Genomic DNA, 23,927 nt, shown 5'->3' with positions numbered 1-23,927 from the left:
GGACTTCAGAGGGGACCTGATACGGAAAACTATTCTACTACTAAACTACTTTTTAAACCATCAGTGGGCTGATGCCACACACGCACACACACACACACACACACAAACACAAACGCAGAGGAAGTGCTCATCTTAACAACTGTAACATATACCTCCTTCCTGATTTCAGACTTCTATGTTAAAGAAACATCATACAGAATTGGGGGAAATCTTACCTCTTAGTGTGCGGGCATGCATGAGTGCAGAGTGTGTTTTTAGAAAGCTCTGTCATTTCTGTGTCTGGGTGATTTTTTTTCTTTTTCATCTAACTTTGTAACCACAATGGCTTACGCACACACTCATCTTAGCATCCTGTTCTGAAACAAGGAAGTTGGCAAGCAACTGAAGCTCAGAATTAGTTCTGCTCTGCACCGCTTTACTATATGTTTCAATCCTGGACTGAATCGTTTTACCTTTGGAGATTTTCTTGTGGTTTTTTGAGGATATAGGCAGGCGTCACACTCGGACACAGAAATGGAGGCTTTCTCACTCGGACTAATACCTGTTACTTGACTGTTGCTGTTGTTATGTCTTCGGCCTCATCTCTCCCTCTTGCCCTCTTTCTCTTGCTTCATCTGGGCTCCTGCATCTCCAGTGCCCCCTAAACCTCAGCATCTGCTGGCCCTTGGACAAGACAAGAAACCTAAGAGGATCCCCCCGGCACCCTCCAGGCCACTGCCAGCGCCCCCTCCTCCGCCTAAACCAAAGCCCAGTCAAACCCCTCCTGGCCTGGGCACGCAGCCTCAGAGAGAGGCCCAGAAGGTGGGGCTGCTCATCGAGAGGTTTGAGAACTCAAGGTAAGGCATCAGGACGAAATTTCACCAAACATCTTGCTCTTTTGTGTGTGTAGGTGTGTGTGTGTGTAGGTGTGTGTGTGTGCGTGTGTGTGTAAATGTTTGATAAGTGTAGGTATGATAGGTGCACATGCTTCATTTACTCATTACTTGGAGTGAATATTCACAACGTTAATCAGTTTACAAGCTTGTGTTGCACTGAGAACTTGCTGGTTGTGTTTGTTGTATTTCACACTTCCCCTTAATTGTGGGAGTGTGGGGGTCTGGTTGTGTTTTGTGGTTTAAGGATGCAACCTAAAAAAAACCCGAAAACCTAATTTCGTTTTTTCTCATATCACATTTCTGCATATTGTTTTTTCCAATGTGCAGTATATGTGTTGATTCTTTATTTGGATGTGACTGATAATACACATTTCATCAGCAATCAGTAGCCTATCATGCAGTTCTCTGTCTTGCATTGCAGTAGGTGTGACTGTGTTTATGTTGTTCCCAGGGTTCCTATCCTGGGGGTGGTCCCGAGGTCGCAGCTGCACCTGTGTCTGAGAATGGACTCCACGTCTGACACCACTCCCTCCTGCGGCCAGGACCCCACAGCAAAGGTCGCCGGAGAATCTTCCCCTGTGGACAAACTTGCACTCGGCACCTCTGAGCGGACTGATGAGGTGATGGAACTGTCCCGTCTGGACTCGGTGCACATCGACGGCTCGGATGACACTCCGTTGGACGACTGTCCGGAGGACGATATCACGCACGGCGTCGGTTGCCTTGACGACGTGGAGCGGGAGGAGGGCTCCTCCCATGAGCTCCAGGACAATCCGGACACCTCGGAGCAGAACGGGAACGGGAAGATTCCTAACCGGGACAGTGGCATCGACAGTCCGTCGTGCACCGTGGAAGGAGAGGTGTTCCCGAATGAGGACGCCATCGACGAGGAGGATCGTTATGACAGCATCACTGAAACGGAGAGCGTGTCCTGCTGCGTTACCCTGGGCAACAAGCGAGACTCAACGCAGGACGAGGACAGTGACTTAGATGAGGGGAGCAGTGGAGAGATCGAGGGAGCAGACAAGACAGACACGAACTCAGAGGCGCACAGAGTGAGTACCTCGCACGCTACTGCCTCGTCAAGTCATAACCATAAACCATAATGACCATAATTTCAAGTTTGTGGATGTTTCCTTGTTTTTTATTCTCTCATAACACTGCTGTATGAAACCCCCGCACCTCTGGGGTGGTCATTAGTGTCTCTCAGGTCTCTACACACCTCCCACTTCCCCCTTTGCCACAGCCTTCACTTTTTAATTTTTAATTTTTCATGTTCAGTTGTAATTTTCAGAAATGTGCAAGTCTGTGTAAAGTGAGCACAGGCTGGAACTTTCAAAAGATTCATCTCAGACAGTCAGACTGCCTTTCATGTAGTGGAAAAAGTAGCTTGGGTCTATTATTATCGCAGTCTGGGTGAACATTTTCAAAGAATACTTCAGCATGAAGTGTCAGACACTGTTACAGCCTCAGTTTGGTGGTCACAAGTGACTGACTTGTGTCTAAAAGCAGCTACGCCGTTATATAAAAGGATGAATACCTGCCCAGAGCTGTAACAAGAGCTTGTGATGGCTGCTAGATGAAAGGGCCCAGAGACAGAAATCTTCCCACAGCTAAGCTAAAGTTTCAGCTTTCTCTTGTCCTTGAGTTTGACCATCGATTGTAAACAACACTTCTACCTCAAACAGTGAGCATACTGTTCCTCCTGGCCTACATGAGCTGTCACCCTTTCTTTTATTAGAGACCCGCAGTTAGTGATGTAAAAGCGTCAGGGTAAAGTCTAAAAATATACTAGAAAGAAAGATTCTGTAAGTGATGAGAGAGAGAAAGACAAAACAATGCCGAATGAGAAGAGAGTGAGGATTTTAAAGGTGGAGATAAACGAGACAAACACAGACAGAGACTGTGTGAGACAACTGAAACTCCGGGCAGAGTTTTGGTTATCCAGCAGTCACGTGGATTTGCATAGAGTAGTCATCATGATTGTCAGCAGACGTTTTCTTCCCCTCAGCATTGTTATAATGAGGTAAAACACACCCTGTGCCAAAACCCACACAAATACACAAATGCACACCCTCTGCTGACTCCCCACACCCATAGTCTTTTGGGAAAGGTATCTCCGCTTCCCAATGTTTCCTGATCCCAACACTGCTGCCCAGAGGAAGGGTGTGTTGTTTTGTGTGTGCGGGGGTGTGTGTGTGTCTGTGTCTGTTTTTGGGGTATGTGTCTGTCCATATGTCTGTGTGTGTGGTGTGAGGCATGACACTCCAGCTGACATGTTGATAGCTGTATAATGACAGCGTTGTTGTTACAGAGGATGTGGGTTTTTTTGGCGACGCACATTGCAAGACGATAAGACTGAAAAAGTTTTGCTGACTTTGTGTAGCATCTTCACAGATAGTTGAAAATATGGACCTCAGTGCCATTTTCCCACATTTATTAGCATAGTCGTGGTTGTTTTTGCTAGATTCAGACATATTTTATAGAGTAAGTTTCACCTTCCCATCTCCTCTCTGTGTAAGTATGTATGCATATGTGTATGTGCAAGCGTGTGTGTGTGTGTGTGTGTGTGTATGTGCATGAACCAGACAGCTGTTGTGAAACCCACGCTGTCGCAATAGGCCAAATATCCTCTGTCCCTGACGTCTGTTTAGTGTCACTGTCAGATAAGGAATGCACTTTGCAGTAACAGCATCCCTAATGTTAATCCTACTGTAGTTCTGGAAGAAAGACGACTCAACTTCAACCTGTCATGAAGATACAACTAGCACATCTTCAGTTTCACTACATCAGTTTGCAACCCCTCACCTCAGTTTCATACTCAGCCAGTGACCGATATAGAACGCTGCAAATGTCAGTTTAGTCTGCTGCTGTGGCTGCCGGTTATTGTTTTTGCCACATGCATTGCATTAACATTATATAGGTTTGGCCTAGTTTGATCTGTAAATAATGGGCATCCACGTGAAAGACTGTTTAGTTCACCTAATGTTACTGTATGTTTTGCTTGATTATATTGAATCAACAGTTGCTCCTGTCTTTGGTGTAGCGCTTGTTTTGATTGACATTCACAAAACCTTGCATCTCTACTTTTATGTTTTTTAACATAATCAGTATAATGGGAGGAGGGAAGCCACTTGCAACGCAGAAAGTACTGAAATTTATTCAAGCTTAACATCGCAAAAGCTCACTTGGCAACACTTTTCGAGTCGGTACTCTTCCTCAGGCAACAAATTTGTCTTTTTTGTGATGAAAGAAATCTTCTTTCTTTCTGCATTACAAATGGTTGCCCACCTCCTCCTTATTTTGCTTAGTATTTTGCCCAATTTGGGCGCCCTTTGTTGTTTTCCACAACATTTAACATAATCAATACCTGGTGTTGTATGTATAGACATGTAGCCCATGTTTCATGAGTTTGGGCCAAGCTGACAATATTAATACTATATGTAAAATGTCAAAAGACCCTGGGAAACAAAGGCAAAATCTACCACCTTGTCTCAAATCCTGAAAAGTCAGCTCACTGGCAATGCACGCTTTCCTTAGTTTTCTCTTTCCCATGTTTATTGTTATTGTTTTCATGCCTCAGTCTCTACATAATCTTTGTTGTTTGTTTCCCTCAGTGCTCAGAGGCTCAGAAGCTGCTGAACATCGCCAGAGAGCTTCTCCACACTGAAGAGGCCTACGTCAAGAGACTCAACCTCCTCGACCAGGTAACTTTGTCCCACCGTGTGAGCATAGGCCCCCGCTCTCTCCCTTATTGGGTGTAAGTGTGTGACAGTGTGTCTGGGTGCCTCTGGTCCAAATCTCCACCTCCTAAATGTGCCAGTGGTCTTAATGATTGTGATCTGGGCTGAGCTGGATTAATACTGGCACTGTGATCCACTGGACAACAACCCTTCCTCTGTTGACTGGATTACTCAGTGTAGTGTAAGCATGATCATGTGAGGAATTGGGAGTATGTCTGTGTCTGTGTGTGTGTGTGTGTGTGTGTTTATATACATATGCAATATATATATACAGCTTTGTCACCACATTATATTAATAAAAAAAAATAAAGCTTTATTTTGATGTTAAACTCTTATTTGGCACCATAGGTTATTGATGCTTTATTAGCAACGCTTGAACATTAGATATGCAGTGAATTTATTAATATATATAGTAAAGAAAATGAGAAAGGATTCATTGGTATTTGTTCATTTATATACTTTATTTCAAATTACTTTTTTATATAATCCATATTGCCACAAGGATGTGATCAAATTTTAGTGAGAGCCATTCAAGCCAGTTTAATTGGTTGGTATAGCCTCCAATTAATTCAGACTAAAGGTGGCTGGAGCAGGTAAGCCATGGTGGATATTCTGCAAGAGCTGCTAAGCCTGCTCAGCCTTGAGCGGGAATTGGGAAAGAGAAATTCAGACTTCACTTCCATGCTGGCTCAGTTTCTTATCTCCTAAATCCCACTTCCTGCAATACCCCCTTGGTCATGCTCCAGACCCTGAGCTCCTCCTCTACTATCCCACTCTCGTTTACAAGCCATGACCTTATCTTGTACTCTGCTCTGTTAACTACACACTCTGCTCCGTTGCTCTTCCAAGTGTCTCTACTTTTTCTGCATTTCCATTTGTTCTTTTCTCTTTTTTGTCCTCAGGCTATAGTGTTTCCAACAGATTAACCTATTATGTATTTCTGTTCACTAAACTTTGTAATGAGAACTACCTGTGGTTGAATCATATTCCTCTTTATTCTGTTCATGTGGTAGAGTATATGTACAACTGCCCTATCACAGAGTAGCTATGGTTTTAGTCGCTATTGAGGGCACAAAAACCTCACAGCTACTTCCTGTTTTTGTCACACCGCCCTCACACGACTCTGGTTTCCATAGAAACAGTCATGCTTGTCTGTTGAAAGGTTGAGGTGAAAGGTTATGGAGATGATGGAGCAATGTATCACAGGAGTTACGACACACATTAATGATTACAAAGCTGAAAATTATGATTAGAATTATGAATCAGACCATGTCCTGGAAAAAGTTTTAGGAATTGAAAAAAGGTTTGATTTTCCTATTAACACTGATGTATTATCAGTGGTTTGCCTTGGTCTCAGGGTCATGAAATGTTTTCAGAGACAAAGGTGGAGATACAAAGATAACAATATGAAACTTTCACTTTCTGTGTAAACCTGCATATCCTTTGTATAGGAGCCAGAGTTTGGGTTTTTGGAAACAGTTGCATTAGTTCTGCAGTGCTTACTGTACTGATCCTGCTGTGCTCTCTGCAGGTATTTTGCACTAAGCTGACAGAGGCTGGAATCCCTCAGGATGTCATTACAGGGATCTTCTCCAACATCTCCTCCATCTACTGCTTCCATGACAAGTTCCTGCTCCCCGAGCTCAAGACGCGCATCACAGGAGAATGGTGAGGAATACACTCTGCAACAGAGAGGCAAAGTCTGACGTCATTTTGTAGTCTGTTAAGTTAGCATTTCTGCCATAGTTTGTGCTACACTGAGGCTTACTAGCTATACTACGTCTTGTTCCATTAAATGAAATACATTAACTCACATCTCCTTTGTGAATTTCATCATTCAATTAGGCAACTTTTTATACTGATTGTTGCTAGAAAAATGCTAATTGTTTGGGAAAGGGGACTACAGCAGTTATTAGCCTGTAGCTAGCAACAACTGGAAAACACAACAGTTGGAACAGAACGACTAACAAGGCAACTATAACTATAAATGAACAATAACTATAATAACTATTCAATGCAACACTATGAAAATCTTCTCAGTCAGGACAAAATAAGAGGTAAAAGAAGTCATTCATGAATTCCTTTGTGCTATTGTAGTCTGCTTTCCCCGATGATTAGCATTTCGTTAGCATAAATCGATATTAAATGTAACTAAAAGGCAAAACTCACAAAGGTGATGCTATTGGATGTATTTTAACCCCTGGAACAAAATGTAGTATAACTCATGGGGATCAACACAGTCATTATTTTTGGCATTTTTTGAAATATGTTCATATGTTCCATAGGGATTTTGGACTACACACAAAATGGTAGACATGCTATTTCTATGCCATACAAGATGACACAAATGACGACTTCCACTTACAGCCTCTATTGTAGTGACCTTTGTGTCGGACCAAAGGCTTTCCGTTGGTCAAATAGCACCAGAGTGACGTGGTTGCAGAAGAGGTCCGACTCAGTAGTGGTCAGTTAGTCCGTTGGTGTTGGCTGTAAAACTCAGACAGCTGGGTGGCAGTGGGGGGCATTATTGTCCGGCTTTTGGTGGTGTTGTGTTGGCTGGCTAGGTTTGGGGTGTGTGTGTGTCTGTGTGTGTCTGCCAGACTTGCAGAATTGGGGCATTATCTGTCTTTTTTCACTGTGAGCAGGAAATTTACCACCGGTGTGTGTTATTGTGCCAACGTCAGCCACCCTTGGCAGATAATGACTCCTCTAGAGAGCTGTGTTGGGGGAAATCACCTGTCACATAATGGTGCCCTCGCACCGCATTCTTGAATTCATTAAAATTTATTGGTTCACATATTAAAACTGTTGCACACCGCCACACGCACACAGACATGCACACACAGACACACTTAAAAAGCATGCTGGTATGTTCCAGGGACCAGATTCATAAAAGTGCTCTTAAGATAGACGTTACCTACGAATACATTTAAGGGAGTTAAGAAGTGCAATCCCACAATATTTTTTTAAGATTAGTCTCATAGGACCAACCTAGCAACCGCAAAGCAAACACACATAAAAGGACGACATTAATGCACCCTGTCTGCTAGCTATAGCAATATAACCTTTGTCGGTTTGAAAATGTAAATCCACTCACATGACCTTTAAGAAGAATGTTAACGGTATAATTGGTATCAGCTAGTGCAAACCTGTAATAACCAACCTGTCTGAGTAAAATATGATTGGGTGTTTGAATGATTGAAGAGTAAGGAGAGCCATTCTTGGGGGATTTTCCTCCTTAGCTGCAACCCATAGTATTTCCATTTAGAAAACAATTTGGAACAATTATTTAGGGTGGCTGTATTTATGGTTTACTTAAACAAGTAACATTAAATATAGGAAAAGGCTCAGACATTGGTTACTGCCTTTTGGCTAAAGGCCTGTTAAGTGTAACTGTCTAATGTGCTATTTTCATGACACATGAGAAATACACCAAATGGAAATAGTGACACGCTAAGCATAACAATACAATGTTAAGCCTAAAATGGAAGATACAGTAAGTAAAACTATCAATACTTGTCTAAAATGTATGTGATTTAAACGAATGAATACAGAGGCTTAACTTTTCACCTTCAAGAATCCCATTTATACCTATGTTTTTTCTTAGGAAGGAAAATAAGAAGAAAGTTGAGAAAATTCTTAAGAACTATTTTGATGAATATCTACTTTCATCAACAAAAGTCCCAGAAAAAAGCATTTGCAAAGATTTCTTTCCCCCAGCAGACTTGTGAATCCGGCCCCAAATTCTTATCCATTTGTCTGTTGTGTTTCTGTAGGAACTCCAACCCTCGTATTGGAGACATCCTCCAGAAACTGGCTCCGTTCATGAAGATGTATGGAGAATATGTGAAGAACTTCGACCGAGCCATGGACTTGGTGAACACCTGGACACAGCGCTCCTCGCAGTTCAAGAGTGTGGTCCAGAATATACAGGTAGGTGTGTGTGTGTGTGTGTGTGTGTGTGTTTTGGCCCTTAATTATTTACTTACTACATTACTCCACAGAAGACAACTGTGTTTTTGCTATGAATCTGTATTAAAGCTGTGTGTTTGCCCCAACAGAAACAGGATGTGTGTGGGAACCTGACGTTGCAGCACCACATGCTGGAGCCGGTCCAGAGGATCCCTCGCTACGAACTGTTGCTCAAAGACTACCTGAAGAAACTGCCTGATGACGCGCTCGACCGGAAAGACACAGAGAGTGAGCTATTACCCACTCAGATCTGAACACACTGCTTAATCAGGACAGCTTGTTTTAGCTTAACTCTCAACCCAATCAACCACGGGCTGCCGAGAAATCTGTCTAATTACCATTTCCCGTCTTCCCGTCGGCCTGTTTTACTTCTTCTGTGCCAGTTTACATCCCTCTTTCACTCTCGTTCCTCCACTTGCACCCGTGCCTCTGCTTCCCCTGTGCCAGTAGAATAATGTAACTTATTTTGAAATGTCACCTGTAATAGTTATCATGTCCTGTCACCGTGGCACATGGTATGCGAGACACTATCGTCATGGTGGTGTCTGTCTTTGTGTCGATGCATTCTTGTAAACAAGAATAATACATGATTATAAACTTCATACTCACACCACAGGTTCCCCGTTATATAGAGTAGATGATCTGATTAGGTTTTGTGGCACCTTGCTGCATAAATTTGCATATTAATGAGGAAAAAATGTTCTTGAAACTACTATACTGTAACTCCTTAATGCTTTAAGACAGTGGTTCTCAACCTTTTTCATATCAAGGACGCCTGATTTAGTCCACATTAGGGCCACGGACCCCCATTTGATGAGATTTTGTCTCTCTGACCCAAATCTGAGAATATTTTTATTGTTGGATATGATTTTGTCCAGAATTCCAAGACTATCTGTATCGTGTAACAGTGAAACTATGATCAAAACAGTCATTCTTCTACATTTTCTAATTGTGTTAACTTCTTGTAAATGAAATAATGGTTAAGTTTAACAATTCATCAATTTGCTACGGACCCCCTGGAACCCCCTCAAGGACCCCTGGTGGTCCCCGGACCCCACGTTGAGAACCACTGCTTTAAGATACAGAGTTCATAATAGCACCCACGTGTTATGTGAAGACGTATGAAGAAGTATGTTGACCTAGAAATATTTGCTAATTAATGCAGTAATTGGCTTCATTAATAACCTGATTAGCATAACTGGTTATGTTTAATACATAACATCAGGCAGCTTAAGTGCCTTTTGTTCTATAGTTGCTACTATGATGCCCAGTGGCATGTGTAGGTCTTACTGCACTGTGTGAGTTTCATCTACTGTATGGAAGAGACAGATTACATTACATGTGAGGGCCTGACTCTGCATGCCACAAACTACACTTTACATACTTGATGTCATCCCACAAACCCCATGTCCCCTAACCTGAACATAAACCTCACCGCCCAGTTCAGTTGTTTGGACTCTAGGGAAGGGCTTCTCTCACCCACTCCTGTTGAACAGCAGTTTATCACAGTGATTTGGCCTCATTTCCCCCCGGCTACGTGTCTCTTCTGTTTATGTAGGCCATGATTAAGATGGCTGACTCAGGTGCACAGACACATTAGTGCTAGGCTCTCTGCCGGCTGAAAGCTAGGTTAATGCACAGAGTGTGTTTAATGTTACAAGTGTGCGTCTGCAGTGTTTGATCATGTAAAATTATCTTGATGTGACTGATGTGACGGCCATGACACTTAATCTTCCTTCCCAGTGTGCGTACACACATATTACAGAAAGAGAGAGAGTGTGTTGAGAGAGACAGAGGGATGTCTCGTCATTGAGTGTGTGTGTGTGTGTGTGTGTGTGGTGTATGGTAATGTGCAGTGCTGCGAAGTCTGAGTCTGAGAATCTGCAGGCCAGCTTAATTGAAACATCTGATCTTCTGTTAACACTGGATTTAATGCTAACATGCTAACCCCTGTGTGTGTGTGTGTGTGTGTGTTTTGTTGTTTATGCATATGCGTGTGTGTGTTTGTATTACAGAGGCACTGGAGCTAATCTCTACTGCAGCTAATCACTCGAATGCAGCAATCAGGAAAATGGTGAGAATTTGCTCAACACCACACTCTGTGCCCGTTTCGCTCTTTACTGCCCCCTCTCTCTCTTACTTCAACTCTTTCTAACAATGTTTTACTGTCTCATTGATCAATATTATAACAACCGACCATCTGTTGCTCAGAGTTGCTGATGCCGTACTGTCAGTCAGCAGTGTTGCGAGTGTTATTCTGAGGGAGGGAACAGGTTGAATTAGTACAGACAGGATGTTGCCGTTTCCTGCCTCGAGTTTCACAGCCTGCGGAAGCCCGACTGACTGCTGTCTCTCTAGCACTCATCCTTCCTCTGTCTGGCCCCTCTGCTCTTATTTCTTACATCCTGAAGGTAATTTTGAAACTCTAGAGCAGGTAAAAGTTTGTAGCAATCAATAAAGAAATATAATACCTGCTTTCTGTCCATTCCAGCAACTCCATGAATGAGTTTTTCAGGTTAGATAATCTTAGCTGATAACACAATAACCCCCTCTGGTGGAGTTTGGCTTAATGTGGCTTCATCCGTCTTCTCACTTGTGTTTTAGCGTGCTTTTTCCTGTCTTGGCTGCGTTCACTCCATTGTTTCTGTCGCTTAATGCTTTCAGGAGAAGATGCACAAGCTGCTGGAGGTTTATGAGAGGCTAGGGGGAGAAGAGGACATCGTAAACCCAGCCAACGAGCTCATCAAAGAGGGACACATCAAGAAGATGTCGGCCAAAAACGGGACAGCACAAGACCGATACCTCTACTTGGTGAGAGGGCTAAAAGGGGGCCATCTATTATAAATGATAGAAATGAAAGAATGCTGGAAGATGTTTTTACATTAGCGTTTCACTAAATGCAGTGTGCCTCATGCACTGATATTCATCTGTGGCGTCTCTGCTCTAGTTCAACAACATGGTGCTATACTGCGTGCCTAAACTCAGACTGATGGGACAGAAGTTCAGCGTCAGAGAGAGGATCGACATCGCCGGCATGGAGGTGCGGATATGCTTCTCACCCTGTTAGAGGTCTTCGCTTTTCTCTTCTAGCCTGGGTGCTTTTTGTTCTAGCGGGCGCGGATTCAATTTGTTCTGGTTCTTGACTTTCAGGTGCAGGAAAATGTCAAGCAGAACCTTCCTCACACGTTCGCCATCATCGGCAAGCAGCGCTCACTGGAGCTGCAGGCCAGGTAAAGACCTTTTGAATCAGCCTCACAGCAAACACCGCACCCTGTGAGGCGGAATATAAAAATGTGCTGGCCCTGTGTAAAATGCAAATCGGTTCATCACAATTCAAATGTCGTTACTTCTCTAATTACATTACCTTAGATGTGTGATTATTTGAATAGTCCCAGCCGATTCGTTATGATGGTGTTGGATGAGTATTGTATGGTAAGATAAAACAATCTGATCTTTTATTTGCTTTGCAGGACAGCAGAGGAGAAGGAAGATTGGATTCAGGCAAGGATCACACATATGCTTGCATATATACATGCACATGCATATGTATACACAGACACAGACTCTCTCTCTCTCTCTCTCTCTCTCTCTCTCTCTCTCTCTCTCTCTCTCTCTCTCTCTCGCTCTCTCTCTCTCGCTCTCTCTCTCTCTCGGTGCCTCCACTGTTCTGCTCTATTAGAGTATGGTATTAGAGAGGCTTTCTTCCCCACTCTCATTCAGTGTGTTTGGGAATTATATTCTCCCAGAAAGCCTCTCATTATTGCTCATTTAGCCCATTACAGCTGAGTAAAGCTGATTAAAACTCTTCACAGACTGGAAGAGGGGTGGGCATATCGCAGAGAGGGGTTGGGAGGTTTTTTGTTTGTATTTTTAGTGTGTATGTAGTGTGCATGAGAGAGAGAGGGGCTGAAATAGTTTTATTTGGCAAATGGTCTGAAGTGGATAGAGGGAGCATTCAGAAAACTGAAGGACAGTGGAATGTAGCCTCAAAACATTTCATAGAGAAGAAAGCTGTCTACGCACTACTAGCTGGGCTGGTCCCTAAACTCTGACACAGGCCTCGAGGCTGTGGCACGAGGACCATGATGCTTTTGGAGCTGTGATGTCATTGCTGTTGTCATTCCTTTGTAGCGTGGTCAGGCCAGACGACAGCATGCCACAGACGCTCCCTTTGTTCCCCATTCAGACAGGGAGAGGAAAGGCTGCTTTCTCCCTGCCTTTCTCTTTTCTTTGTCACTCTATTCACTTTAAACCCTTCAAGCTAAATACTCGATAGACTGCGTAAAAGCTCACGTTGTAAGATCACACACTGATACCTCACGCTATTAATCAGAGCCACTTAATCAGCTGATTTCCTGTGTTTCTAAAGCCTGAGATTTAGCATGGTTGCTCTGTCTTTGGTCTCATTACAAGCATGAAAAGAATAATTCTGTTCAAATGCTGATATCTCTCTTGTATTTCCTTTCCCCTCACCTTCCTCACTTTCTCCCCCCTCCTCTGTTGTCTAAACCTCTTCTCCCTCTCAGGTGATCCTGGCCACTATTGAGAGGCACAAACAGAACAGTGAAACGTTCAATAAAGCTTTCAACAGCTCCTTCTCCCGGGAGGATGACCACCAGCCCGACTCACCGGTCAGTCACCCTGTCCCTCAATCCATCAATTCATTGATCAGTCAATCAATGGGTCATCCCTCGCAATGAATGTTAATCATGGGAGGCTAGTGGTACACCAAAAGCGTGTGTCATAGTCTGGTCTTTGTCTGCCCGAACAACTCACCATCTATGGATGTGGTAGTATAATACACACAAAACACACACATAAAGAAGCTCTTTCTTTCCGTCCCTGACAGTCACACACATAGCGCCTGCAAGTCTTGAGCTCCCCAGAACTCTCTCATGACCTAATAGGGGAAGCCCAACACACAGTGTATACAAAAGTCTTATGGATCTCCTCTGACCCACTTTGGGCTGGCTGGAGCTGGACCCCGGCCAAACCTGACATGAGCGACCAGAGGATTCAGATTCAGTGGGTCCTGACTGACACCTAATGGTAGAGATATCACACTGCAGGTAGAAGCTGCTGGTGTTCAATGTGTTGGTTCTTCTCCTCAGGGTCCCTGGAGTAGCACGTCCATCGACTCAGATGGCGAAAGACTGCATGAAAGGGTAAGTGGCGCCGTTGGAAAAAGCTTGTATCGATCATTAATATTGATACTATAATATGGAAATGCCGTATAACACCTTTTCACCTCCTGGCAAGCTGGTGTAGACAGTGTCTTAGATTATTATAAACACATTAACAGTCTCTGGGCAAGTCTTGTCTGAAGTCTACTTTGGTGTCGGTGCCTGTGGTTATGATTCAAACAATTTGGTATCACCAGGTATTATAACATTGATCATTCAGTGGGAACTAGGCTGTGTAGTTGACTTTGTTCATTAGGAAAGGTACATTGATCTCAGGCTGGCTGGCTGTGTTTGTGGTAATGAGGCTGCTGTGACAAAAGCAATGGATCCATACTCCCCACTGGTCTGTAAAAAGGAAGAATAGTTTGTCCTCATTGAACAGCCTGCTCTGTAAAGACAGAAACGCTCTCTGGTTATCTGTAGCTGGCACAGCCAGCTCTGTCTGTGTCTGTCTGTGGAAACATGGCACAATCAGGAGATGAATTTCTCACTTCCTCCCACAATGCATCTGCAATAGCAATCTGGCAGTCTGCACTGCTATCGACACCTCCATCTGATTTCCATTTTAGTTGTTTTTAGAAGAGGATAGTGTGTGTGTGTGTGGTGGAGAGTTAATAAGTTAATCGAAAGGAGAAAAGGAAGAGAGGCGGCCAGGCAAACAAGCAAGACAAGCCGGCCGGAGCAGGCCGAGGCCCTTGACACATGACTCCTGTCTTTCTTTTGCAGAAGAGTTCCAGGAAAAAGGAGAAAGAGAAGCAGACGTGTAAAGGCTGTAACGAGAGCTTCAACTTCACTAAGCGCAAACACCACTGCAAGTCCTGTGGAGCGGTGAGCACAGATGGAGGAGGATTTGGGGTGGTGGGGGGGGGGCTGCTGGTGGGATGTAGAAATGAGGGGATGGAGAGAAGTCAGGGCAGGAGTGGAAAAATTCTTTTGGACAATTAACTATGAACAACCGTGAGGTTTTTCAACGGCGTCTGTCTTTCTCTCTGTCCTTCTGCAGGCCATCTGTGCAAAGTGTTCAAAGACGTTGGACAACAAGACGAGTCGAGTGTGCCCAGAGTGTTTCGAAGCCAGCCTCAGCCTGGAGTGTCTAATAGGTGTTTCTGAACAGAAGAGGAAACCTGCCCCTGAGGTGCGGCACACACTCTGACACAAAACAAAAACATGAACACACACAGACACACACACACACTGAGTAAGACAGAGCAAGCATGCACATAATAGCTCAGTTTCCTGCCTTGATTCATGCCAGTCCAATGGGATCCATGTCTCCCAGTGTACCAGCAGTCAATGTCAACCAGTGTTCAAGCAGCCACACTGTACTGCAGACAGACTGCAGTACACAGCAACCTGGAAGAAGCACATTATTGTATCTGATTAAGTCCAGAACAGTATCTGTATTGAATCCAAAAGTCAGTATATTGTCCATATTCAACAGTATGGTCCGCTCTAATTGCATGGCATACACACACACACACACCATACACATGCATATGAATAGTATACGTGTGTGCCTGAATACACACACATTCACATTGAAAGATCAAGTAATCCCTATTTGATGACAAATATGATAATGAGATCTTAGATAGGGGCTTAGGGAGGACCAGCCGTCTCCGCTGACTCCACAGTCTGGGCGCTTCAGCTGTCTGTGTCTGTATGTCTGTGTCCGTCTAGGATGCTGGAGATGTGCCGTCTACTCTTGTTATACTGAAAAGCTGACGGCCATGTTGTCTACCGTCTTCATTTAATTTGTACTTTGGTGACACTGTCGCATGATTCTGAGGATTCTGGTTCATTCGGTCCAGTATTCTTTCCGTCTCTCTTATGGCTTAACAGGATCACAGTTAAATACCTGCCTGCAGTAAGATTAGTCGCCACATGGGGGAGCAGTAGCCCATAACGGGGACTGACACACAAGGGGGCAGCAGGAGCATGAACACCTGTCCATGCACAAATCTCACCGTGTCCTACATTCTCCACGTTAAAGGCTGTTACATAACGGAGTACAGTGGAAGATCCCTGCTGTCATTTGGTCATCAAATTTAAATCCCCCCAAAAAGTGATACGGCTGGATTTGCATAACAAACTAATTTAAATCAACTTCAAACTGCTGTTGGAGGCCTCTTAGTGACGGGGTCGGTTTTCAGTACAGGAGATTTAACGCTGTCAGTTCTCATAAACAAATCACTGAGCATTGGTGTCCAAGGTATTCCTACAGTGTATAGGTATGCATTTGCTATCTTAGCTGTACACTGATAATATTATATGTGGTCTGGTTATGGTTGGTTGTACTGACAGTATATACTGTATGTGTTATTATGTCTTTAGAGACAGACGTCCCTGACGGGGGAGAACTGCCTGCTGTGTGGTCACCTCCAACTGCAGGAGAAGGGGAAGAGCTGGACCAAAATGTGGGTGGCCGTCACCAAGGCTGAGCCACTGGTGCTCTACTTGCAGAGCAGCGGACAGGTAAGGGTTAAACACAAGCACACTCTAAAGATGGGTGTGTGTGTGTGTATGTGTGTGTATGCGCGTGTTTGTGTAATGATCCTGCTGTTCGCTATAAAAATATACTGCCCTTCCAGCTGTTTTTAGGATTATGTCTTTCATGCACTTACATAATCTACCCTTCCTTTCTTTTTCAGTTTACCCTCAATACACGTCACCTACAGAACAAAAGTTTGGCCACACCACATTTTTCTTTCCACATTTTAGAATAATAGTAAAGACATAAAAACTGAAATAACACAAATGGCATTATGCAGTGACCTAAAAAGTGTTAAACAAATCAAAACTATCTTATATTTTAGATTCTTTAAAGTAGCCGCCCTTTGCCTTGATGGAAAGGCAAAGGCTTTGGACAGAAATTCATACATAGGCAGCAACTTCACTATTTATATTTGTCTAAAAACAAATTCCAAGCATTTACGCATAAGCCTTTAGAACAAAATGGCTTTAAGAAAATGAAAAACCTAGTACATTCAATCAGGTGTGTCCAAACTTTTGACTGGTAGTGTATATAAATGATATCTTGCTCCTTGTATGTTTTCCCGGTTTAAATAAGGATTGCATGAATGAATAAAGAACGTGAGGATTTGTTTGCAGATGGTCACCCACATGGCCACTTAGCTTGTGTGTTTGAGTCAACGTCTCAACGTCGTATATATCTGTCAATCCACTTACTATACCCGTCTGGCCATTCTATACGCCTTGTCAGCGTCCTCCGTTTGTGAACAGCACGTCTGCGCGGTTTCGTCTCTGGGTGCACTGACGAGTATGTATACGTCAAACCTAGCCAATCCTGTGTGTGCCAGGTTGTCTCTGTACTGTCTGTGCTCTGTAGATTTGGGCCAGGAGGATTTGCCTGTCCTGAATCTGACCTCAGGTATAGCTGCTGTCGGTGACGCCGCTCAGCCGTCTCACAGGGTTTTAGTATGCGCCGACCAGACGAGGCAACCGTTTGGATGTAGTTCCTTGAAATCTTGGCTCTGTACGCCGCAATAAATCTGCGCAGCAACTCAGAGATGCATATAAATAGTGATTGACATGATTGCTTAAAAAGATTCCCAAAGCAATCATGTTTGGAAAGCTTTTCATTAGGGGACTGCACTGTAATTCTGTGTCAGCCATTCATAGTGGATGGCACACAGAGGGAAGGCAGTCTGTTAAAGCCTCTATCCGTGTCATTTCCAAAACTAATATCCCAATCCCACTGCAGAAAGCTGCCATTCCAAAGATTAGGATTAATGGGAGTTGGATGAGCATTTCCTGATTACACAGAAAGCAAAGGGGGAAGAGGGGGGAGGGAGAGGGGAGGACAGGGTTTACTACACATGTCTAGCGGGATATATTCTCTCCTGCATGTGATGAGAGGAACTGCCACCGATACAGTTAGCCATTAAAAAAATGAAACTCCCCGAAAGAATGCTTAGTCAAGAGTATTACATCATGCATTGTAACATGAATTTGGTGAAGCAGACCCAACACTGAACTGCTGATTAGACTTCCCTAGTTCCGTTTTTTTTTTTTTTTACTTTCCTCTTTCCTCGCCTTTCTAGGACTCCAAGGGGGCGCGGGCGGTGCCTCTGCCAGGGTTCGAGGTGACCGCGGTGTCGTCGTCTTCGGCGAGCGAAAAGGCCGAGGTCAAACACGCGTTCCGGCTCAGCCACGCCCAGCAAGTTTTGCTCTTCGGTGCCCAGGATGCGGAACTGCAGGCCAAGTGGGTGGAGCTCCTCTCCAAAGCCGCCCGCGGAGAAACGGCCACAGACGCACCGACCAGCCTGACTGAGCACAGGAAGAGCCAATAGAGCGGCCGTGTTGAGGCCAGCGGACTCTCTCCCCCTCCCTCCCTCTCCTGTGTATAGAGCACACATTACTTGAATTCACTTTACCTTGGCACTTTTTTTTTTTTTTTTTTCCTTTTGAAAGGACCACTCATTCCTTCCTATGCCACTTCACGACTGTCCTCACGACCACACAGCAACTTCTCTCTTTCTCCATCTCTCTCTCTGTCTTCCCCCCTTCATCTGTCTCTCTCTCTATATCCCTCTTTCCAACACACACACACACATAAATAAGAAGAACTGTGCCACCAAGCCACCACCGCCATTGTATGTGTGGTTACATTTTATTAGGGTATTTTATTTCTCTCAGTGTTTTTTCCAAGGAGGAGCAATGAAAGACTCTCATGTTTTATTTGTAATATAGCTGAAGAAGGCATTTTAAGATGGTTCCTGTATGATTTTTTTTTTAAGATATGAAGTTCCTTGTACATTATGCGACTGTGTTGTGAAGCATTAACTCCTGTGTGTCTGTCTTTCCATTTGTGTGTGTGTGTGTGTGTGCGTGAGTGTGTGTGTGTGTGTGTGTGTATGTTTGAATGGGAGCCCCCCCTTCCCCTGTGTTTATTCAGTATTGAATGTTAGTGTAAAAACCCTGCGCCGCCTCTCTACTCTCTCCATCCCTGCTTGGGACCCAGTGGCAGTTCAGTGGGTATTGTACAGTATGTATACTATAGTGTGTTGTAAGGAAACAAAGAAGAAAAAAGACATTTTAACTTAAAAAGACACAGAGACGTGTACGCTTGTGGCTGGCCACCTGATGCTCCCACTATCAGCTCCCATCCTACAGAACCGCTCCCCGACCCCCCTCTCCTATATCACATACGCTGGTAATGATTCCCTCCCATCGTTGTCTTCGGGACCTCTGATCCGAGTCGGCCAGGGGTCCGATCCGCCAAATCTCCATCCCTATTCTCTTTCTTGTTATTTTGACTCGCCCAGAATGAGAGTACACAGCCAGAATGGGATTGCGTGGCCTCAGTTCTGACCCTGTGCTGCAGGTTCAGTCCCTCAATATCTCCACTTGTACACATGCTAAATAAATCCCTTCCACGTAGCTCGCTCAGTTCTCTCTCCCACTCTTGCAGCATATCAACTATTCGCCTGCTTCATTCCCTTCGGTGATGTGACGGAAAACCAAGTACTGTACTGTAGAACTGTTTATTCTGCCTGTACCCCCGCTCCCATCAGCACCGCCTTATAAGCAAAGTAGCAAACTCATCATCGGATCTCTGTGTGCATGTAAACTCACTCATATTTATGTACCGTGCTCTGAAACCTCGCCAAGCCCCTTCTCCCCTTTTTGCGCTCCAAAATTCATTCTTGTCGTACTGTAAGTGAGCAGAGTCAGTATTGCGTGTTTTAACCTGGATTGTGCACAGTGGAAAAGCAGTCAAGCATATCATCAATAAATAGACATGTGGCTCATTCAGTGCCACACCGTCTAAGAAGATACTCCGTTGTTGTGAGAGTTTCTGTTTGCAAATATCTCTCTCTCTCCCTCTCTCTCTCTCTCTCTCCATCTCGCTCTGTGGCTGTCATTCTGATACTTTAATAAAAAATACACACACACACACACACACACAGACTGTAGATGTTCTGCTTGCTCCAGTGTAATTGAAAGACCAATCCACACACACTCCTCTCACTGAGAGATATAAACTGATGTTCATCCACTGCAGTCACTGATCTTCTATTGATATCATGCACCAAATAGCATATGAAATGCCAGCAGATATTTGATTTAATATCTTGATGGGACGCAAGAGGATTATGGGCCATTTTGTATGTGTGTGTGTGTGTGCGTTTCTAGGTTTGTGTGTATGTGTCTTGTTCCAGGGTTATTATAGTTTTATTTATTTCCACTCCTTGTTATTTCATTTTCAAATCTAATCAATTTCAATTTAGTTTTAGGTTTTTGTTGTAATTTTGCTCAATACACATATACACAGTGACAGAAAATGGCTTTAGGATGGCTATGGTATATCAGTATTATGACAGTGAATTTTTAAGCTTCTCTCTCCACGTTGCACTTAGAATGGCAGTGAGCAAAAACAGAAAATAAATAATGCTAATTTTATTCTATTATCCTTTTAGAGGCATACATTATAGTTTCAGTTTAGTTTTAGGTTTTTCAACCTTGCTGTTTTTATTAGTTTACAATTTTTTTCATGCTTAGATCTTGTTAACGGTGATAACTTTGGCCTTGAGCATCTGCATGTTGGCACGTGAGTGTTTTGATACTGGATTTATAAAATGCCAAACGAGAAAGATCCATAGCAACTGTGGGGAGAGAAAAGCCTGTATTGACAAGAAGTCAAAGCACAGCGTGCCTCTTCAAAGAGCACACATTGTATCGCCTGCTCTCAGATGCAGTATAGTCAGCTGTCACCATGAGAACAGCACTGCAACTCCCCGGACTTAATATAAGCTTCTCAACATGGAAAGTAATAGAGGCAGAGCGCTTAATGACAGTTTCATTACTGACGTCTCAATCAGGAGTCAGAAGATAATCATCCCAGAGCCACAGGAATACAATGTCTTTTGTTTTTTTTTGCTTATCTGCACCACAAAGTGATCATGTTCATAGCAAGAACTCTGCTCTTCAAAAATGACAATACTGATCATGATTTTTGGTCTCAGGCTTTGGGTTACGCTGGTGATCTGTTTCCATGTGTGTTTATATGTGTGTTTGTGTGTGTGCGAGCGTGTGAGAAGGTCTTGTTTCGATGATTTGCATTTATCTTGCACTTCAACTTGTGCAAATGAGCACGTGGGAGACTTACTGTAAGGGTTGGAGACTTCAACTGCAGCTGATTTCAACTCTCAGATATGTGTACATAACAGAATGAGGCGTGGTATGGGTGTAGGAACACTGTTGCAGCTGCCCCAGGCCCCATTTCCTACATCTTGACTTAATTCAGCCTCATCCTCCCTCTCTCTGTTTTGTCTCGACTTACATCACACTTGCATTTGCAGTTCTTGTGTTTAGCGTAGGTGGGCATATACTTATCGATGTGCATTTGCAAAAAAAAATTAAAAATCGGATAGAGGACAGCTATTGATAGGTGTTGTGAACCATAACTTTTTTATTTAGCAATTCAACAGTAAGTGTCAAAATGATGAATTAGAAGGCTGGCGTCTGTAGAGCTGAGAGCTGTGGTGCAGAGACAGAGAGCAAACTGCTGACTGTTTCCTCCTGTCATAGTTTTACATACTGTACATCTAGAACAGAGAGGAGCAGGGTGGGTATTGTGTCTACTGCAGGACAGAGACCACGCTGAGATAAGCTCTCATCATCTCTCCAGAGTCCTCTCCTAGAAAACTCTCTCTCTCTGTTGTTGGCTTTTTTTTTTCAGCTAAGCTCAGCTTTGACTGCTTCTTTCTCTTTTTTTGTAAAGGCAGGTTTTGAGCAGTCTTTTTGTCAGCAATAGAACTGGAGCATCAGCGGGCTGACAACAAAGTACGTGGCAGGGAGCCGCTTTGCCTTTTCCTAATTGTTTGTGAGAACATATTTTCTTGTTAAACGACACATCTCTAGAGGTTCATGCTCCTCTGTCTCACACCCTTCTCTCTTGTTTCCTGTGCTCCAGTTGTATGTGTGCATGTGTGTGTGTCTGTCTGTGTGTGTGAGTGTGCCTGTGCACAGCTGACTCCACCAAGGTTGCAGTGGGACTGTAGCATGTGCTGGATTGCCCTCTATCAGAGGCCTCAAGGCTTGCCTTAATAGCTCTATTCATCAAGGGCAGAGACCTCTCAGAATGAACACAAAAGGCACGGTGGGCTGAACGGAGACATTATTATTGCCAGAAACGTAATAGAGAACAGTTGTAGGTGAGGCAAAGCAAGGGAAATATTCAAATGAAGATAATATTTGTTCAGGTTTTCAGGTTGTGGCCAGGATTCTGTGAGGCTTGTTCTTCTCCCACAACAGCTGAGGAGAATGGTTTTAATGGGAAAGCTGTCATATGCCACTGGAGCGTAAGCCTCTTACCAGCTGTGTGTGTGAGTGTGTGTGTGTGTGTGCATCTGCGTCTGTGTGGCCCAGGAACATTCATTTGCATTTTGCTTTCCCCAACTCCCAAATACACACCCCTGCTGACCTACCTATTTGGGGAAGATGCAAAAAGCAAATTACCACCTGCCTTTCACACTAACATCCCTCTCTGATCTCTTCTCTCCTCTCCTCTCTTTTTATCTCCTCTGTACTCCTCTCCTCTCTGCTCCTCTCCTCTCCTCTCCTCTCTTCTCTGCTCCTCTCCTCTCCTATCTTCTGTATCTCTATTAATTTTACATCTTGTTTCCGACCAGTTGGTAGCAACACATCAAATTAGTGCTACTCAGGAAACACTGGACCAGTGTATTTCAGTCAGCGGAGCATGGCTCTAACACTACCAGGGTTACGAGTACATTTCCCACTGAGACCACCCATGGTAAAAAAAAAAAGCCCACATGGTACCACAAGATGCTTTGGACAAAAGTATCCACCAAATGGCACATATAATATAGACAGGACGTGTGATATCAAGCTGCTTTCAGCCAACATAACTGCAACAACGCCCACACACACAGACATACTCATGCAAATGCTGAAACTTTTTGCATTCTTTGGTGTGGCAAGACACTTCTCCATTCCTGTAAAGGAAGCGGTTGCAACAGTTTCCTGCCGTCTTCATGGTGTTCGTACTCCTGAGCGCATGCAGTGAGCTTTAACTGTGCAGTGGTTATGTTTTTTTGGCCTGTCTGCGTCGCTCACACAGGAAACCGTAACTTTGATGCAGACAAAATGAAAACAAAACAAAAAACTTTCACAATCCAAAAAACAAATCACTCTCTGGAAGTAAAGTACTGAATGTGGTTATGGTGGATTTACGTAAGCCAGTGTTCATCTATTTTTTGATGATCTTAGTTGGATCTAAACAGGTCACACCCTGGTCTCCTCGCTGTAACCTCCACCAGAAAACCCCTGGCGAAATGTCCTGCGTTTAATCATCGAATCTGCGGATCCGCGATAGATCAGACATTTACTAGATGGTGATGAATTGATGTAATAGAACAATACATTACCACAGCCAACATTATTCACTGCCCCATCACATTCACAGCCTGAGTGGAAGTGAAAAAAACATCTCATTCAGATTCAGAGCCACTAGAGGAGGCTGGTCATCCTATCATTATATGCTAATTAGAAATCGTTGAGCTGAATTTGATGATGATGATGTGAGGTCTATTTAAGTGAATGGCCAGAATGGCCTGAGAAGAGCTATATTATCTATGGTCCCATTATCTAGAGAGAGATAAAGTGCCTATGACTTTCCCTCTTCTCCAAATCCTCCCACAAGGCAAAACTCTGAACTATTTCATGGAACATTAGTGCATCTCTCAATGCATTTCTAAGTAAACCTGATAACTAATTTATTCCCCTGTGCTGCACACCTGCTTCTGTTCTGACAGACATGTGGCTGTGTGTGAACTCACTCACACACACACACACACACACCTTAAATTAAATTATGTTGCAGCATAAATGAGCACATCTAATGAAGAAAACACCACCCTTTGCAGAACACCGTCTACTGTGGGCCATTGCACAAATGAAACTGAATTGTAAAACACCAGACCTGACTGAATATCTAACATCTCATCAACTTGTGCGGAGCATTGTGAAATGACATGGAACAACAGGGCAACATCTAAAGCTCATTGAAAGAAACGGGTCGTTTGGAATAACAGGAATACACATCTCATGTCAGAATGACTCATTTGGCAAAAGCAAAGAAATACACCGGCAAGTGAGATGCTGTGAAA

The 23,927-nt window shown here is 43.7% G+C and overlaps 1 protein-coding gene across 1 annotated transcript; it reads left to right on the top strand.

The window, feature by feature from the left end:
* The first annotated feature begins 371 nt into the window (after nt 1-371).
* On the top strand, nt 372-19,574 carry fgd (faciogenital dysplasia). Its single transcript, XM_071924601.2, has 17 exons — nt 372-836; nt 1,327-1,930; nt 4,493-4,582; nt 6,150-6,286; nt 8,395-8,551; nt 8,680-8,818; nt 10,606-10,664; nt 11,255-11,401; nt 11,538-11,630; nt 11,741-11,820; nt 12,061-12,091; nt 13,117-13,221; nt 13,702-13,755; nt 14,500-14,601; nt 14,777-14,908; nt 16,108-16,248; nt 17,838-19,574. Exons 2-17 carry the CDS (start codon nt 1,379-1,381, stop codon nt 18,084-18,086), a joined length of 2,268 nt encoding a protein of 755 aa, XP_071780702.2. The 5' UTR covers nt 372-836; nt 1,327-1,378; the 3' UTR covers nt 18,087-19,574.
* The last annotated feature ends 4,353 nt before the right edge of the window (nt 19,575-23,927 follow it).

Source organism: Centroberyx gerrardi, chromosome 14 (assembly GCF_048128805.1).
Source record: "Centroberyx gerrardi isolate f3 chromosome 14, fCenGer3.hap1.cur.20231027, whole genome shotgun sequence".
NCBI classification, from domain to species: domain Eukaryota; kingdom Metazoa; phylum Chordata; class Actinopteri; order Beryciformes; family Berycidae; genus Centroberyx; species Centroberyx gerrardi.
Note: the sequence above shows the minus strand (reverse complement) of the source record. Positions and strands in the feature narration are given on the sequence as shown.

What these genes read in the sequence shown, in the direction of transcription:
- fgd (XM_071924601.2), top strand. Translation starts at nt 1,379, where the DNA reads ATGGACTCCACGTCTGACACCACTCCCTCCTGCGGCCAGGACCCCACA. An exon ending in TCGACATCGCCGGCATGGAG is followed by an intron (nt 11,631 to 11,740) that starts GTGCGGATATGC and finishes CTTGACTTTCAG; the next exon opens with GTGCAGGAAAATGTCAAGCA. An exon ending in AGAGGAAACCTGCCCCTGAG is followed by an intron (nt 14,909 to 16,107) that starts GTGCGGCACACA and finishes TTATGTCTTTAG; the next exon opens with AGACAGACGTCCCTGACGGG.